The following is a 19361-nucleotide window of genomic DNA, read 5'->3' as shown; positions in this document are numbered from 1 at the left end:
TCTTTGTACGCCGGGTGGAATAGGACATATTCTACGTTTAGTGGCTCCAGCTTAGCGGTTCTTCCGCGGAGCATCAGCTGACTGTATTTGTTGGGCAACAAGACTTGGCACATCCAATCACCTCCTTGGGCCTGTGCTAGTGCAGTTCTAAGGCATCTATTTGTTTTTCTGGGCCATTTTTTGCCAACACACTCGGGCTTTTTCTAATCCTCTTTGTGATGGCGGGTGAGTTTAACTCTTGGAAACCCGAAGGGGAGGATCATTCACTTCTCCCCATTCACTTAGAGTTGGTGGATGCAATAGACGCATCACGAGAGAGGGCGGTTTCCTCGGTCCTTGAACCCTTGAGCCGCTGTGTCATTGAACTTACGGTCCGAGGCAGGGAGGTCTTCTCTACTGAGGGTGATTCAGGGGAGTCCATGCTCCTAAATGCAAAAGAATCCTCCAAGGGTAAGGGCAAGGCCCAAAGCCCCGGCCAAGGCTACTAGGAGTACCGCCTCATCCGATGCCTTTGAGAGGCTGCAGCAGGCCTTCCTTAAAAGACGCTTGGACGGCCTGCAAAGGCAAGGGGATTCCCAGCCGAAGGGGACGCCTGAAGACTATTCCTGCCCCCAAGCTGGGGCAGATGAATATACTGGGGACGACACAGATGCCCCTAATGGGGGAGTCAGATGAAGAGCCTGGTCCGAGCAGACCCTGGTGCCTGGAAGGGGGCGTGAAAAAAACCCTGGCTGGATGTGCCTCACACCCAGGAGTCTGTAGATATCTCAGGTATGCTTAACCTGGAGTACATATATCATACCCGCTCTGCAGATTGGAAACTGGCGCCCTTGGTGGCGTCATATGTGGCTAGCTAGATTCGGATGCCTATGGATCAAAAGGTCCGTGGCCAGCTGAAAGGGGAATGTCCCCGACCATCCCTACCGAGTAAAGTGGCGTATACTCCAGAGATCGATGCCAAAATGGCCTCCTTTATTGGCAAGTTCATCAAAGACCCTAAAGGGTCTGGACTGATCCTGGCGATCCTGTCAGGATAAGGTCTTGGATGTACTGGGGCCACTTACGAAGATTCTAGACATGGCAGAGGATGCCAAAGAGAAAGGCCACATTATAGATCCCGAGATTCTCTCGGGCTGGGCGCAGAGAGCCCTGTGTTTCCTTGGCAATGCCAATTGTGTGCTATCAACAGAGCGTAGGAGCTCTTTACTAATCAAAATTGAGCCCAGACTTGGCAAGTTGGCCTCTACGAAGGCCGGGGCCACGGCACACAGAGGTCTCTTCGGGGAACCATTTATTAAGTAATTATCCTGTTTTGTCAATACTTTCTCCTCACTTGACAAGGCCCAACAATCTATAAAGAAAGTGTTCAGCCAACAAAGTTTTGGATGGACCAAAAGAGGTAGGGGGTGCTCCTCCGGCCATCCTTACAACAACAACCCCCACAAGTTCCAGACCAAATGATCTATACAGTGGCAGGACCAAAATAAGTTCAGAGGGTTTTACCCCTCGAGAGGACGCAGCAAAGGAAAAGAGGCTACCCCATAGGAGCCACAACGCACCAGGTGGACCCTCCAGTAAGGCCTATTCCTTTATTCCTACCAGAGGTTGAGGGAAGGCTGCAGTGGTTTTGTCACAACTGGGAAGCAATTACAGGGGATGCCTAGGTGTTGTAAATGGTGGGGGGGCTTTCATATCGAGCTCCATGGGATACCCCAGCAACTCTCTCACCCCAGACCACTAGTTTTCTCATGGGAGGGCGCCCAAGGGTAGACGGGAAGGTTTGGGATCTCCTAGACAAAAAGGCCATCATACAGACATCGCTACATCCGGAAGGTTTTTTGAGCAATATTTTCCTTGACTAGAAGGACAAGGGATTCAGGCTAGTGATCAATCTCCGAGACTTCAACCAATGGGTGGTGTTTCGCCATTTCAAAATGGAGAGCATTCACCTTTTCAGAGATGTGATGCTCCCAAACGATTGGTTAGTGAGGCTCGACCTAAAGGACGCCTTCCGATACCAATTTTTCCACCCCACAGTCGGTTTCTTCAATTCCAGAGGGGCGGGATCATTTACGAGTTTATGTTTCTGCCTTTTGGGCTATCACCAGCTCCTTGGTGCTTTACCAAGGTGCTGAGGCCGGCCATGGAGTGGATCCAGGCTCAAGGTGTTCGCCTCATAGTGTACCTGGATGACATCCTTTTGATGCACCAGGTGAAGCATACTCTGGTCTCTCAGCTCTGACTCAGAACCTCCTGCAGAGCCTAGGTTTCATCTTGAACAACCAGAACTCAGTTTATGTACTGGCCCAACAGATATCCTTCTTGGGCTTCAAGGTCGACACGGTTCAGTAGTGCCTCACATTAACCCAACAGAAGATGCGCCTTGATCCACAGAGAACTGCGCCGGACTCTGGCGAAAGAGGATCTCTAGCCCGGATCATCGGCCTGTTGTCATCTTCAAAACAGGCATTAACGGGCCCTACAACACTTAAAGACACCTGCATCGTGGTCTCGCGTATCCACATGAGATCTCCCTCTTGCAGGAGGCACGCACGGAGCTCCTTTGGTGGCTCGAACACATGCAGGCCTGGTACGGGAGGGCCATTTTCGGATCGTCCCTGATTTGGTGATCGAGTCAGACTCCAGTCATCGGGGGAGGGCGCCCGCTGTGGGGACGTTACTACAGGCGGGCACTGGTCTGAGCACGAACAATCGTTACACATCAATTGCTTAGAGATCCTGGCCGGTTCCTTTGCGATTTGGAGCTTAGCGGCCGACAAGGTCTCCTGCGCCATCTTACTGTAGATTGACAATATCTCGGCGGTGAGATATATCAATCGGCTAGGAGGCACCCGGTCCAAACTCTTAGCAAATTGGGCCAAAGAATTCTTGGAGTACTGCCTGTCTCGTAAACTGTCGGTCACAGCGGAATATCTTCGGGATCTCTCAACCAGACGGTGGACTGGCATTCCAGACATCTAAAAGATTAGTGCTTGGAAGCTGGATCCGACCATCTTTCAGAGTCTGACTCTTAGCGGGCCATGTCAGGTGGACCTCTTTTCGTCACGCCTCAACTATCAGATTCCCTGTTTCTTCAGCTGGCCTGGTGGAGGCAACGGACTCCTTCTTGCAGGATTGGAGCCTGTTCCGGGGTTATGCGTTTCACCCACTTGCCAGGATTCCCAGGCTCACGGCATTGGTCTGGAGGCAGAAGGTGTAGGTAATTTTGGTAACACCACATTGGGAAATCTCAAGTCTGGTATCCAGTTCTTCTGGAAGTTTCTATGGATTTTCCATTCCAACTTCCCCGGACACCTCATCTTCTGACGCACTCTCAGGGCAACTTGCACCCTTTGGTTCGGAAGGGCAGCCTCAACCTTATGGGTTGGAGGATTACAGGGGACGTTGGCAGAGCCTGGGCCTTTCCGCAAGAGCTTCCTCCCTTATCAGGAAGGCATCGGCTGGATCTACGGTCAAGCGATATAGATCATCTTGGAGAAAGTGGTCACGCTGGTGTGTGCGACGGGGTTTGGATCCCGTGGGGGGCTGATATAATTCATGTAGTCAACTACTTGTCGGAGTTAGTGGATCAGGGCTTGGCCTATCGTTCGATTAACGTGAGTAGATCCACAATATCAGCTGGCCACTTGCCCATTCACGAGGTTCCGTTGGGGGAACATCACCTGGTTTGTAGATTGTTGAGGGGCATACGCCTGTAGTTTCCTCCCCTTCTGAGGTACTCCTCCTTGTGGGACGTTAATACAGTGCTACGTCTTCTGCAATCTTAGCAAGACAATCAATACCTTTCCTGTAAGGAGCTGACAGGTAAGTTAGCAATACTCCTTTGCCTTATCTCGTGCAATCTGGTATTGGATGTCCGAGCCTTGGAGGTTACAGCGCATGTGTTCACACTGGCAGGGGTGTCGTTCATGGTGGCGCAATGTACAAAGTCAAACACTAGAGTGGTTCACTATCCGGCTTTCCCGGGTCATCCAAAGCTGTGTGTTGTTCGATGTCTTAGGGCATATGAAATCATGAAGGCGGAATATAGACCTCCAGGGGTATCACAACTTTTTCTCTTGCTCAAGAAGCCTTTCCAAGCTGTGACAACTGCCACCATTGCCTGCTGGGTGAGATGGGTGCTCCAGGAAGCAGGCATTGATACAACAGCCTTTGAGGCCCACTCAGCAAGGGGAGCCATGGCTTTGAAAGCCTTCGCCCTTGGGGGGCGGATAGAGGACATACTCAGAGCAGCGGATTGGTCCTCAGAGTCCACCTTTGAGAATTGTTCTTTTAAACGTATCCAGTGCATGGCTTCTATGGTTGAACTAGCATAATCCGAGCCTCCAGTCATGACCTAGAATATAAAATTTCCTAGCTATCATGAAGGAAAGTTTTAATTCTATTAAGGATGCTGAGGCGAGGATAATCTCACCCAGAGTAATTATTATTCCTACCCTCCCTCGATATTGGCAAGCTTCATGTTGGCTACATATTGTAGTTCCAGAGGGTTATGGGGAGATGCCTATATTGACTTGATATGTGGGCTGAACTTAACGTGTTGATCGCTGATTAACCTGCTTCATTGGTGTTCTGTTTCAGGGATAACATTTAGGTATCAAGTTGCTGAAATTACTTCTTTCTATTTTTCCAGGGTTCAATCAGAAACAAGTTTTTTTACCAGAATGCGGGACCAGGTGTTTCGCCCGAAGAAAGAGGAAGTGTTCTTTGATGTTGTTTATATGGGACTGCCACTATGGTTGTTTTGGGCTACGCAAAGACTCATGGGATTTGTAATCTTTAGTTGCTATTTGTTTAAGGCTGCTGAGTAATAAAATAAAAGAGTTAGGCATAATCCTCGCCTCCGCGTCTTTAAAAGAATTGAAACTTTCTTTCACGTTAGCTAGGACATTTTATATTATCCTCCACAACTGAATCTTAATTTTGTTTCTTTCTATCTCCCTCATCAGTTTTCTTTTTGTCTGTCATCTCTTTGACTATTGCAGGAAAAACTCTTATTCCATCTATTATATCCTCCCTCCAGCATCGCTTCTTTCAATTTCACTTGCCTTCAAGCGACCGTCTAAATGAACCCTTCACCAGCCTTGACATTTTCTGTCTTTCCTTCTCTGTAGCCATTTAATCCCTTTAAATTAATGCCTCAAACTCTGTTGGTCTAGGTAGCAACTTTAATTCATTCAGAAATTGTCACAAGAAATATAGTTTTCTTATGACAAAGATACCCTTTGATGGAAACTAGAAGCGGTATATTCATGCCATTGTAATTGTTTTCATCATAGGAATTGTTGTTTACAAAATTGGCGACAAGTTCTCTATTTATATAACATGTGAAATGGGTGATTACAAAGTGTTAATGAGATGAGAAATGCTGTAAACAATTGCTAAATCTCGGTCACTTTTTGTCTGTATGTGAATTTAGTTTTGTGTGTACCCTTCAACTTCTCATTTTTTCACATAAATGTGTGCTTCAATAAGTATACACCCGTCTTGTATTGTTCTTTTCAAGTTAAAGTTTTGTTAAGATTGATTCACGTTTAAATAAGGACTCACTTTGAATAATAATTCAATATAAGCTACTGTTCAGAGCTTATCAAGATTTTTTTCAGAATACCAGAACAATACTGTGAGAGAGAATCCCTGGTAGGCATTTTTACCCGTAAATTAACCTAGATGAGACACACAAACTCCAAGAAGGAACATTTGTTAATTCAGAAAACCCTAGCTGCACATACTACCTTTGTGCAGGCAAACAAAACCACCATATCTCAAGATCTTGAATTTAGACTAAACCAAGCCATAATAAAGCAAACCTTCATTGCAAATTACAAATAAGAATAGAACATGAGAACAGAGATCAAACCACCAATTGAACTCAAAACCAACATCCGATATTTAAATTCCTCACATACATCATAACCATCTATTTTGCAGGATAAGTCTCTCACCTTGCCAATACTCCCAAAAACACTCACAGCCACCAGCATCATTCCATCCTATTCATACTTACAATTAAAATTATTTATGAATAGCACTGCAAGCCAGGGCTCTGTAAAATCCTCTTGGATAATCCACAAAGGAAAGTCCATTATCACTAAGGACTGGGCAAAAAACGAATTTCAAAAGCAGAAAGGAGGTGCTCTTTAATGCAAAAGCATCCTCTGCTACCAAACACTGTGGGCGCAGGGTCCTCCAAATTTTAGACATATCAAAATCTATCTAAATCAGAATGCCCACATTTCACTGGATCTTAGATGTTGTTATAGCTCAATTTCATGAGGCAATGTGTCCCCACATCAAGGCACCTCCCAAGCATCAAAATTCGGAAATACAAATTCTAAGTAAATGAGCCTTCTCATTAAGATGAAACAAAAGTTAAAAGGTTTTACTACAGAAATTAAGCAATACAGAGTAAAGTCATAAAGACTCTTGATATAAAAATTATACGGAGAAAGCTAAATCAGAAATAATTCTATGTCTCAAGTGGGCAGCAACCTTGAGAGAGTGTGAGACAGCACTCCTAGTACAACAGCAAAGTCTACTGGCTTACTCACAGAATAAAGGTTGTTATTTTTTAATTTGAAATTATAGGATCTGCAGACTCACTGTGATGTGAGTAGTTGTAGCATTTCATCAGCAAATCAGAGCATATAAAACAACACGTCACATTAAGAAGTATGACCTGGTGAGAAAACTCAGTATTGTTCATAACTATATATTTTTTATTACATCACAAATGAAAAATCAAATTGTACTTACCCATTTACACAAAAAGAATGAAAAACATTCCTATTATTCAGAAAAGGTTCACAGTTCAAATCCAATTCTGAACTGTGCTAAAAGCATTTGCATGTGATTTCATAGAAAAACGAATTCGTGGAATACCATTACTGAGAAACCATTTAATCGAAACTGTTTAATGGGAATTTTCAGATTGAATGGCATTTACCTTTTTGGAGAAATCAATTAATAGAATGTCTTTTTGTCGATATTGGCTTTTGAATGCTTAATTCTCAAGTGTAAATGCAGTGGTTGCAGGTCATAATTTCGGAAACAGTTTTGTCAGAAATATGTATTCCAGTGCTTTACTTCAGAAGGCATTATTTCATATTTATATCTTTTACATTGCCAAACAATTACTTTGGATGCCTCTAATTCAACACCATCAAACCCTGCCCCTAAAACCCCTTACCACACCTAAACTACACTCATCCCTGAAGCCTAAAAGCCCTTTCTATCCCAAAGATCCACCATCCCTGAACCATAAAACCCCTAACTCCACCCATTCCTGAATGCCTAAACTCCAACCTTCCCATACCCCTTAAAACACCTCAGTACATCCTAACTCTATCCACCCCTGATCTCTAAAAAAACCAGGTGCCCCTTAAACACCAGCCATCCACGATCCATACGATCTCCTTATCACCCTAAACTACTCATACCTGAACCCCCAAAAACCTTTTTTACATCTAAACTCCACCCATCCCTGAATCCTTAAAATCCTTAAAACCCTCACCACCCTAAACTCCACCCCATCCTGAACCCTAAAATCTCTTCACCACCTCAGTCGCTACCCATAGATGAACCGTTAAACCTTCACCAGCCCTAAACTGCACCCATTCATGAACCCTAAAACCCCTCAAAACCCTTACACCCAACCAATCTTTGAAACCTAAAAACACCTCAGACACCAAAACACCACACATCCAAAAACCCTAAAAAAAACCCTCACCACCCCTACACCCTACCCATCTCTGAACCCCAAAAAACTGTTTCTGTGCCTGGACTTATTCCTGACCCCTAAAAACTCCTTATCACCCTAAATATTATCCATCTCTCAACTCAAAAACCTGGCAGTAGTCCTCAACTCCACCCAAGTATGATTCATTTTGGGATTTTTCCTCAACATTATCTTTCCTTTGAAATGTTTCCTTTAATTTTGTTTTGTTTTTTGCATTTTTCCTTAAAATTGACATTCCTTAAAATTGTTTTTCCATGATTTGATTTCCCCCAATGTGGTTTCTTAGTTCTCAATTTCCATTAATTGACGCACATCAGTTAATTGTATGTCTTTGGCGAATAGATGCTATATTTTGTCTGGTGAGTCTTTACATATATCATTTGTGTTACATGTTATTTCCTCACAGGGAACCTACACATTAGGCGTGAAAGGATTTGTTGATGGTAAGAAGAACGACGATGTGTGCTTAAAATTTATTGTAACAGTCAAGGGAGACATCTGATCCATACAGTCAGAACACAAGCTAATCCGGGCGACTGCTGCTGATTGATGTCCAGGTGAACAGAGACATGCCTTGACCTCCAGTTTATGTATTTTCAATAAACAAATTTCTGTTTGGCAAAATGTCATCCTGTGAGACTGATAGTCATAGGCACGAAGTTGTTACGTTTTCTGTGTCAAAGAAACAGTATTCAATAGATTGGTTTAATGTATTTTTATAATTTAACCATTACAATACATTTAATAGATAATGCTCTCATAATACAGCCAGAAGGACGTTATTTTCGGGAACAAATATTGGGCTACAACACTTTTGAGAAAAAAATCAGGAAGACAAAAATTGACAGATACAAATTTTTTATAAGGTATAAGAATAGGGTTAATGGTTAAGTATGGGGAAGAGTTAAATGTATACAATAAAATTATTGAGTTATTTTAATGAAAGGGGCAGTGTGGATCTTCCTTTGATAAAATATGAAGGAGCATATTTACTAATCTTTAACACAATCCAGTAAAAAAACTTGCTGTGCTGCTTCAAGTGGAAAGGGAAGGAAAGTGCCATATCTACTAAGATATTGCGCATTCCTGCTCTTTCTCTGCACTGGTGAACTTGTGGCTGCCAAGCACTAAAGCATGATCCCCCCTACATTACAGCCAGGATTGTTTTTGTGCAGGCCAGCATCTGAGGCGTTTGCTCTTTCCCGGGGTAGATGCGTGGGAACACCCGGGGGCTTATTTATGAGAGCACTGCATCACTTTTGCAGCACGTAAGGTGGTACATGCAGGGTTCTCAATCCAATTCATGAAGCCGCGCAGAGACATTCTGCGTGACTTTCAGTGGCCTCATACATTTTTAGCAAGGCAACACAGCGCAAATCAATGCGTCACCTTACTCTGTGCCCGGGGAGGCGTTCCCTGGGTGTTGCTGTGGGTTTTCCCATTCAACACCCATAGATCTTGACACTGCCCTACATTTAAAAAAATCATGTAAACCCGGGAAAGTGCCAAGGAAAATACCTCTATTTCTCTTAGTTTTTCCTCTTTCTATGAGCACACATAGAAAGAGGAAATCACCTCTTAGGTTTGTTTATGTGCAGGAAGGTGCCCCTTCCTGCACAAAAAAATTCCTGCATGCAACAGAGGCATCCTTGCACCATGGTGCAAGAGTGCCTACGTTAGCCCTAGGCTGCTGAAATGGCACCAGCACAGGGAGAAAGGACAGCAATGCACCGTATTACATAAATACACTTAATTCCTGCCATTTCACTTTGGTGAATGGCAGCGCAGCAAGGTGCATTACTGCTCTGCCCTATTCCAAAATTCCATAAATGAGGGCCCCACTTTCTACCCATGGAATGCCTTCCTAGGGCAGAGTAAAAGCAAGGTGGTGAGTTGCCCTACCTTGTGTTACTCCAGATATACTATGCCACACAGAGCCACACAAGGTGGCTCTGCGTGGCATAGTAAATCTCACTTGAGGGCATGCACGGTCCTTGCGTCACCTTGCATGATGCCAGGGCAATGCAAGCCCTCGATAAATCTGGCCCAGAGTGTGTGCGTGTTTGAGTATTGGCGCATGTGTGTGAATTACATTAGTTCTTCCTGAAAAAAATTATTTGAGATTCTTGAAAAGAATATTTTCAAACAATACTATCCCAAAACTGGGACGCCCAACCAAACTTGCCACACTAACACCAGGAGGGGGACTCCATCTCCCAGTGACGCTCGCGCCAGTATGCGCTCGCCAGCTGAGTCACCAACGCTGTGCCAGAGGTGCTTCAAACCACCCTTTGCCCCCCACAGCACTGGACGCCTGACCAAACTGGCCGCACTAATGCCAGGAGGGGGACTCCATCTCCCAGTGATGCGCTCGCCAGCCGCGTCACCAACGCCAGGTCGGAGGCCTTTTAAACCACCCTTGGCCCCCCGCAATGCGGGACGAGCGCGGGCATGTCCGGGCGAAGCCTGGGCCAAGGGTAGGTCTGTTTGCGCTCGTCAGTGGCAGGAAGAGGCGGGGCGGGCCCCGTTTCTTGGACTCCGGACGCCCATAGTACTGGACTGCTACTCCTGCACAAGTAGGCACACTTTTTAATGTAATTCAATCCCACTGGCATGGCGGTAAACCTGAAACCACTAGGGTGAAGGTGGCTATGCCAAAAACTCTGTCTAATGCTACACTTTACTGTTTTTTACTCCGGGCTGCAAAGGCCATTGATAAGGAGATCTAAGTCACAGAACATCAGTTATCTATGGGAGGGGGCCCGGTTGGTCCTATCACTGACCCATCTATTGTGGTTGATGCACAGGCTGTTCTAATGAATAATACTGGCCGAAATAACCATGCATCCACGATAAGCTTAGTGGTTCCATTTCCCACACAGCAGCCCTGTCCACCACCCCCAGTTTCCCCAGCACGCGATATGTTAGGCAAAAGGAAAAAAAAGGTAAAACACATGGAGCCCACACGGTGTGCACGGACCAGATCCAGGAAAAGGCTCCAGGCCCCAAGCCCAGAAGCCCTTGCAGAACCCTTACAAGGATCACCCACCAGGAATGGCTCCAACCTACCATTGCCCTCTCACTCTGAGGAAATCTTCCTGCAGTTCACTCTGGCATTAACATCTCTTCTAGAAGACACAATCACCAAGAACCTTTTACCAATTCTAGCCAGACCTGATAAACTAGAGTCAACTGTGGAACTAATGCATTCTTTGGTTGTTGATATATCACTAGGGATTGGGGCCAAGAGGAATGTGCCGGTTGGGCGACCAGACCATGGGGGGGGAGTGTAACACCTGCTGAGGGGCCCTCTGCAACACATGATGATCTATTAATCTGCTCTGTGAATAATGCATCTCCTAGAAATGTTACTAGTGTAGCAGCACAAAAGCACCAAGGGCCTACATGTACCAGATATCAGGGCAAAACAAGCTCGCTCCCTAACAAAACTGCGGCTAGCCCTCCCCCTGTAACTACAATTGGGAGCAGTGTAGGCGCTAACCAACTAACATCCCTATTATTGCCTCACAAAAATGGATTAGTCAATTGAGATAAGGTGACTCTTCATCTTCCACGTCAGTGTTGTCCCTACGTGGCAATCCTCACCAATGTTCCTACCCTACAGGAAAATTCAAATGAATCACAGATCCAGCTGAAGAACAAAGTCTGCCACTGGCTATCACTGAACACAAATATTTTAAACACTATCATGCCATTATGTACGTAAGGTGGGCTAGCTGGGTTGGGCCGCTATGCAAGTCCTTTCCTGGAGACTGTATTGTTATAAACTGCAGATCTCCAACTCTAGATAGCCGGGTGCTTGGTAGGGGGCCTTATTTAACATACCAGATGTTGGATCAAGAGATTGACATGTTACCACTTTGGTTATTTTATAGGCATCTTAAATATAGAATGAAGAACACTCTGGCTACCAATCCACCTAGAAAGATGCCCCCTATGTACCAGGAGGTCACCCCGCTGGAATTAAGAAATAGATACCATCCCTTGAGCGACTTAGATTCCCAAGATTGACTACATACAGCATCTCCACTTATATCAATCACTCCTGAGGAATCACCTGCCATGCAGTCTGATGTGTGATGACGATTTTGTCCAAAGTGATCCAGCACTTAAGAATAGCCATCACCTTCACCAACTAGAGATCGAGGGAGAAATTAGTAACATAGGACACACACAGGAACCCTTATTAGAACTCCGGGACTTGAAAATCTTACCCTGGAATGTTGCAGGCATAACGTCTAAGTTAACCGACCCTGACTGGTGCAAGCTAGTGGACGATTTCGATCTATGCCTACTGCAGGAAACCTGGGCGGTAGGACGTGTTCATCGGGTGTGGTACACCACACACAGCATTGAAGCCAAGCAGTCAACTTATTACGCCCAGCGGGAGGCCTCCTTATTTGGGTAAAAAATAAACTAGCCTGTAAAATTAAGGTTCTGCACCTCGGCTCAGAGGAAATTCTTGGGCTGGAATTATCTTTTTGTAAAGGGAACGTGCATGTTAGGCTATTTAACATCTATAATCATTTCAATAGCCCCCACAAGTCATCTGGCACAATAACCACATTAACTATTTACCTTGATTCAGCAAAGGGGAATCACTGACTCATAATTGCAGGTGACTTCAATACAACTTTGAACCTGTTGACTATATACAGGATCTTATTTTAGATGGAGATAAAGCTAGGGGGATTGCAAAGCTCCAGATACCACCCATTAAGAAATGTAATAGGGTGGGGCATCAGGTTCTAGCACTTACTATTACATTTGGGGTCCGTGCCTGTAACAGCAGGACAGACTCTGACAAAGAAGCATGCCACACGTTCAAGAGGGGGGCAACAAAGACCAGGATTGATTATATTCTTGTCGATCTTGAACTTTGGTCTCGTGTTAAAGACATGGCTGTACTAATACGGGAAGATAGTGATCATAATGCTCTGGCCCTCACGCTGTCTGGTGCAGCTTTATTGTATGGACATCCTTGGCCTAAGAGCGTCCCGGTAATCACTTGCAATAACAACAAAAAAGTCAAATGGCCCATGATATTGGCTGATCCAACTGCTCTTCCCTAAGTATATATGGTGGTAGAGAAGACCCTCTTTGAGCTGAGTAATGTTGCCTCTGGGCTAGATGAAATTATGGCCACATTCCTGCAACTGACCGCCACAATAGGACCATTCTTCTATAAACAAAGTAACTGACCCAAGCGGAAAATAGCCCCTTGGTTTAATATTGCATGCAAAAAAGCCAAGGATGATCTAATTGTGGTGGTGAAGCTGAAATCTCTTATGGACATAAAAAATAGCAGGAAGCTATATCAACTGGGACAAACTAAGGCAAAAAGGGACTGGGAGTCAGATAACTGGTGCATGCTTGTGGAAATCTAGAGGTAAAAGAATAGCCAACTCTTCTGGCACCTCTTGTCAAAAGGGTCTCCTAATATGGAAATGGAAACAGACTTCCATATTCAGCCCCATGTGTGGGAGGAATATTTTGAGCAATTATAGCCAGGACAATGGGTTCCATATGACCCAGGCCTACAAACAAGTCTTCTTGATCTAGTAACAACCGAGGAGACTCCCATCACATTAGACGAAACCATCCTAGCCATAAATTCATTAGAGAATGGGAAAGCCCCGGGCCTTGATAAGCTCCCGGAAGACATATAGAAGGCCGAACCTACAATTTGGGGACCCCTGCTCCAAGTGGTTTACAACGCCATCATGTCTGGTGGTGACATCCCGGCAACCTGGCGAGGCGCCGAGATTATCCCAATTCATAAAAAGGGAGATAAAGGGTCCCCCGGAAACTATAGGCCCATCAGCCTTATAGATGAATCCCAGAAAGTTTTCTGTAAAATTATTTTAACTAGGATCCAAAACTGGATTGAGGAAAATAATGTTTTGTCAGATTTACAGGCAGGATTTAGGGCCTCCACAAGTACCACTGATCAAGTGTTTAGATTCCTTTTGTTAATTTGAAAGTAAGTGACCATCAGAGGGGACCACTTGTATGTTGTATTTGTGGACTTAAAAATGGCCTTTGATTCTATATATCACACTCAACTTTGTCTAGCCCTGAGTGACCTAGGACTCCCATCTTACATACTTAAAATCCTGATCCGGCTGCACCACGACACATACGCTAAGGTCAGGTGGAATTCAGAGGGTAGTCTTACAAATGATACATCGGTTCGGAAAGGTGTTCGCCAAGGCTGTATCCTTGCCCCAACACTATTTACCCTCTACATTAACGGCCTAATAGGAAAGTTGTACAATTGTGGTGGTGACCCCCCGAAATTGGCAGGCAGTATAGTTCCCTGTCTGCTATTTGCAGACGACACACTACTTATTGCTAGAACACCGAGAGGGATCCAAAACCTTTTGAATAAATTTGACAAAGCCTGCAAAGAGAGAGGCCTAGAACTAAACTGCTCCAAAACTAAATATATGACCTTTAATCCCTATAAATCCTATAAGGGTAAACTCATGTTGGGCATGCAAACCCTTGAGCAGGTCAAGTCTTTCGACTATCTGTGAGTACGCAACAGCGATAGGCTGGTATGGTCACCGCAAATAGAAAAGAGCATACTGACCCTCCAACATGCCGATTGCGCAATAGTTCGAAGGGTTAGGGCCTCTCCCTACTGGCCAATCTCACCTATCTTAGAATTCCACAGGGCAAAAGGACTAGGAGCAGCCCTTTATGGGGCCAAGTTATCAATCAATCAGGGTTTATAAAGTGCACTACTCACCCGTGAGGGTTTCAAGGCGCTAGGGGTGGGGGGCAGCTCCGGAGCAGTCGCAGCGTCGGGTCAGTCAAAGAGCCAGGTCTTGAGGACCTTCCTGAAGGTTCGCAGGGTTGGGGAGCATCTGATGTGCATGGGGAGCTTGTTCCATGTCTTGGCTGCGATGTAGGAGAAGGCTCTCCCACCTGTCCTTGATCTGCGGATGCGGGGGACCTCTGCTAGGGAGAGGTCGGCGGAGGGGAGGTATCTTTTGGGTACGTGGAAAGAGACTCTCTCGTTGAGGTATTTGGGTCTGATGTTGAGGGATTTGTAGGCGTAGGTGAGTAGTTTGAAGGTGACCCTCTTCTCGACGGGGAGCCAGTGGAGGTCTCGCAGGTGTTGGGTCATGTGATCGTGGCACGGAGTCCCGAGGACGAGTCTGGCGGTGGAGTTCTGGATCGTCTGGAGTCTGTGTAGTAGAGCTAGAGTAGAGTTATGGGGGTTGAAAAATCTGTCTGACTGAACTCTTGCTGAAAACACATTTACTAGAGCTATCCTGACCCTGCCTGTGAATACCCCCCTTTTTCCGCTAAGACTTGATCTTGGCTTAAAACCTTTGCTAACCTTAGGGCACTTCTGTTCTGGATTAGGGTATGGACTAGTGACACAAAGGAGGCCCTGACCAAGCTGATTGCTCTGCATAAACAAACAGGCCGCATTAAGTGGTTCAACAAGATCAAGAAGTAGTTTTTAAAATTAGGGTTGGGGAGTATCTGGGAGGAGCCAGGGTATATTACAAAATGAATGGTTCCCCTTCTTAAAAAAGGATATTGGGAGTATATACACACACAAAGGGGCAGATTTACAAGCCCCTTGTGCCACTATTGCGTCACTTTTCCCATGTTAAAAGTGACGCAGGCTTGTAAATCTGCCCCAAAGTTTAGAATGTACAGCACATGGCACTTTAACCACAAGTTTTTTAAATTTTAAAGAAGGGTTTGGTTTTGAAATATTTCTGGACGACATCGAACCCCCCCAGGCAAGAGCCCTATATATCCAATTCAGATACAGACCTCTCCCCTTAAATGTAAGTAGTAGTACCTGGGAAAAAGTGTCTGTTATGCCTTTGTGCCCTATGTGTCACACTTTTCCTGAGACCCCTGACCACTTCCTCTTTTGTTGTCCCTCCTATGTTGACCTTAGGAAAACCTGGATAACCCCAGTCTGCCGCTTGTTATCTTTTAATTGCCCCAGTGAAGCCATACGTATTTTTAGATCAGATACCACAAGGTGGCTTGTGTTTGCTATCTCAAGATTCCTGCTATTTGCCTGGTGGAGGAGGTAAAAAATGATTAAAACTGCCTCCGAGAGTTTGATCAGTTAACACATCCAATTTTGCCAGAGGGTATGAATTTATGTATTTTACACTCATTTTGGTAGATGAGAAAGTCTGTTTTATCACATGAATCTTTTTTATGAAATATTGTATCACGATTTTAATTGTTTTTATGCTCATGAATGGTTTTACGATGTAAATGGTCGTATGTTTGATCGAATAAAGAATATATATACTATCCCAAAAGGATCTTCAAATAAATTAACTGTCATTAATTTCAGAGTGATTAATAAACCCGAACTTAACATGTAGAAGCAAGCCTTGATGGGGAAACTAATGGAAAGCTAAATAAAAGGCAAAAAGAATATACATTTCTTATGTTTGACAATGTGCTATAGTCGAGTCAGTCAGACAAGAGGCTATCAGAGAATAAGGTTAGATGTAAGTGGTTAGGAAAGTAAATGCAATGTTTACTTCAAAAAGTTATTAATAAAAAAAATTCTCAGACAGTAGACTAGATCCCAACCATGAACATATACTAAAAGAGCTTCCAGGTTCTGTCATGCATGGAAAGGTCCAATCAGCTATGTCCTGTTTTCTACAGTATTGGATTGTCTATAACTAATAATATCCTTTATGTCACAGCATCTATTCCCTTTCTTCAAGTAAAGAAAATAATTTAGGTTTTTGGATAACCCTGAAGAATGAAATGCCTTTCGGGACAACTAGATCTTTGTAGTCATTCTGCGTTCCTGGACCACGTTCACATTTTATTCATGCATTTATTCCTCATCAGTGACCAAGTAGCGTGAGAGATATCATACATCAGTTTTACATGGAAAATGCCTTACACGAGAATGCTAATGCTGGATGCTACAGCCCTCTTGCTTGCGTTAGGGGTGGCACTCCAATCCTCATCCTCAAGTCTAGGGTATCTGTGCTTGCACTCTGAAGCCATGTGCCAGTCCCTGTACCCTCTGACTTCTCCTTGCACACTTTCACTACCCCAAAATACAGACTTCAATTATGAGTGCCATTTGTACATGTTTGGGTATAAAAGTCATAGTCACATTGGATAGATCTCAGATCAACATAAACACTCAGAACTTCATATCTGAATACACAAAGCTAGAAATATAGTAGTTCGATATAATGAAACAGTAAGCAATACATGTCACTATGTTGGACCTGGCCCTTTTTGCAGGGTTATCCCTAAACTTCCTTCTATTCGTTCTGACCTCTTTTTGTTGGCTATAGGACTGTCAACACTTTACCACTGCTAATCAGTGCTAAAGAGCATATGCTCTCTGTGTAAATTGTGATTCTGATTGGTTATCCATGATTGGTATATTTGATTTACTGGTAAGTCCCTAGTAAAGTGCACTGCGTGTGACCAGGGCCTGTAAATCAAATGCTATTAGTGGGGCTGCAGTACTGATTGTGCCACCCACACAAGTAGCCTTTCAAATATGTCTCAGACCTGCCATTACGGTGTCTGCATGCACAGTTTTTAACTGCCATGTCAACCTGGCAAGTGCACCCACTTGCCAGGCCTTAGTCCTAACCTCCCTTTTTCTTACATGTAAGTCACTTCTAAGGTTAGCCCAAGGTACCCCCATGGGCAGGGTGCAGTGTATATGAAAGGTAGGACATGTAGTGGTGTATTTTACAGGTCCTGATAGTGAAATACTATGTATTTAGTTTTTCACTATTGCAAGGATTGGGTCTCCCTTATTGTATCATTGGAGCTGCCTTGTAACATTATACAAGTGTAACTTTCAATTGGGAACAGCTAGAGATTTTGAGATTGGGCTCTCTGAATTCAGAATTTAATGACACACATTTTAGTAAAGGTGGTTTTTAAATTGTGTGTTTGAAAATGCCACTTTTAGAAAGTTGACATTTTCTTGTTTAACCATCCTGTGTGCCTATGTCTGCTTGTGGATTCACCGACTGGTTTAAACTGACAGGGGCTATTTGTGCATTCACTCCACCCACTCACACAAAGGGAGCTGATGTGTGCCCTGCATATGCTGCTGGACAATCTTTGGCTAGAGTGGTGCGAGTAGTTATCACTGACACCTGAACAGGTTGTGGCTGCTCTGCACAATGCTCTCTACCTCCTGTAGTGAAACTGGACCAGGGAGAAAAAAACTGGATTTACTGAGCAAGAGAGACTTTCTAAAGAAAGACTTCAGAGGGAAAAAGGGGTATAAGTGTTAGACCTAAAACCCCAGAACTTTAGATTGCTTCTGGACTAAGAGGACCATGCCAAAAAGAAGAACTTTAGAGCTGCCAGGAGGGAGAGAATGCATAATGTATGACATTGTTCTGCATTCGGTCCATCAACTGTTTTTGTATTTGTCACCCCAAGTGGGACGGGTCTGCTCAGACGTGAGTCCCGTGCTCTCCATGCCACTGGATCCAAGCTATCCTGGCTGAAGAGGGGTGAAACCCCAAAACCGGTCCTAGGATGCTTGGTTCCAGTCCAGGGAGGACCTGGCTTGGCAGTTCAGGCTGGACGGTTCCCATGAGGCACAGGGTCAAGACTGATTTGCATATGGCTGGGTTCAAACTGGAATGGCATGGTGAGCAAAAAAACGAAGGATTTAGGCCCAGATCTCTGTACTGGGGTGAATGTATGACATTGTTCTGCATTCGGTCCGTCAACTGCTGTTTTTGCCATCATCTGGAACAGCATGTAGTCAGCTTTAGAACCAAACCCTCATACTCTATTTTCAAGAAAGAACTTGGGGGCATATCACCAAGTGGCAGCGATAATTATCGCTGGCCGCGTGTAGCGTGTGAAATCCTAACGCCGTCTATCGCCGGATTCTATCGCCCGGTTAGCGCACTATCAGCAACGCGCATCACCGAGGCGATAGTAATCCAGGCAATAGTGGGGATAAGCAGCAACATTGCAGGATTACCTGCGATAAAAAAAAGAGTTAGATAAAAACATTGCTGATAGGGAGATTTGGACTCAGTATAATAATCCACCTCCCATGATAAACATAGCCAAGTCAGAAAATTAGCAGGTGTAAGAAACCTGCGATATAGCCGGTTAGCGCTACTTTAAATGTCGCTAGGCCGGGTAGCGATTTCCTTGCTGATAGGGAGAACCTCTGTTAGCGATTAATTTCGCTGTATTTCACATGGGAACGCCTACCTCGCATCTCATTAGCGATGCGAGGCCAGGCAAAAAGATAATGGGCACTACAGCATGGATTCACGCGTTAGCGTGTCCATGCTGATAGGGCGTTAAAATTATCGCTGCTTTTTGCCCGAAAACGGACGCAAAAGCGGCGATGATTTTAACGCCAGCCCTTGATGATATGCCCCTTAAAATCCTACTTTTACATCACCACTTCCATTCATGATTAAACCTTTTATTATGATAAATCTTTTTCTTGTTGAGGTCATGTAGTAACCTAAGTATTTATGATGGAGCTTGGTTCTGTTTAAATGCCGCACAACTGCTCCCTTATGCTGGCTCAGGCATATAAACTATGTGGAAA

At 44.5% G+C, this 19361-nt stretch overlaps 1 protein-coding gene across 1 annotated transcript in view; it reads left to right on the top strand.

Moving 5' to 3' along the window:
• LY96 (lymphocyte antigen 96) overlaps window positions 1-8567 on the top strand; it is a 613732-nt gene extending 605165 nt beyond the window's left edge. Inside the window, exon 5 of the mRNA XM_085604111.1 lies at window positions 8166-8567. Within this exon, the coding sequence (XP_085460237.1) occupies window positions 8166-8261 (96 nt within the window). The 3' untranslated portion in view covers window positions 8262-8567. The remainder of the gene's footprint in view (window positions 1-8165) is intronic.
• Window positions 8568-19361: the final 10794 nt, after the last annotated feature.

This window comes from Triturus cristatus, chromosome 5_1 (assembly GCF_964204655.1).
Source record: "Triturus cristatus chromosome 5_1, aTriCri1.1, whole genome shotgun sequence".
Classification (NCBI taxonomy): Eukaryota; Metazoa; Chordata; class Amphibia; order Caudata; family Salamandridae; genus Triturus; species Triturus cristatus.
This window is presented reverse-complemented; position numbering and strand designations above follow the sequence as displayed.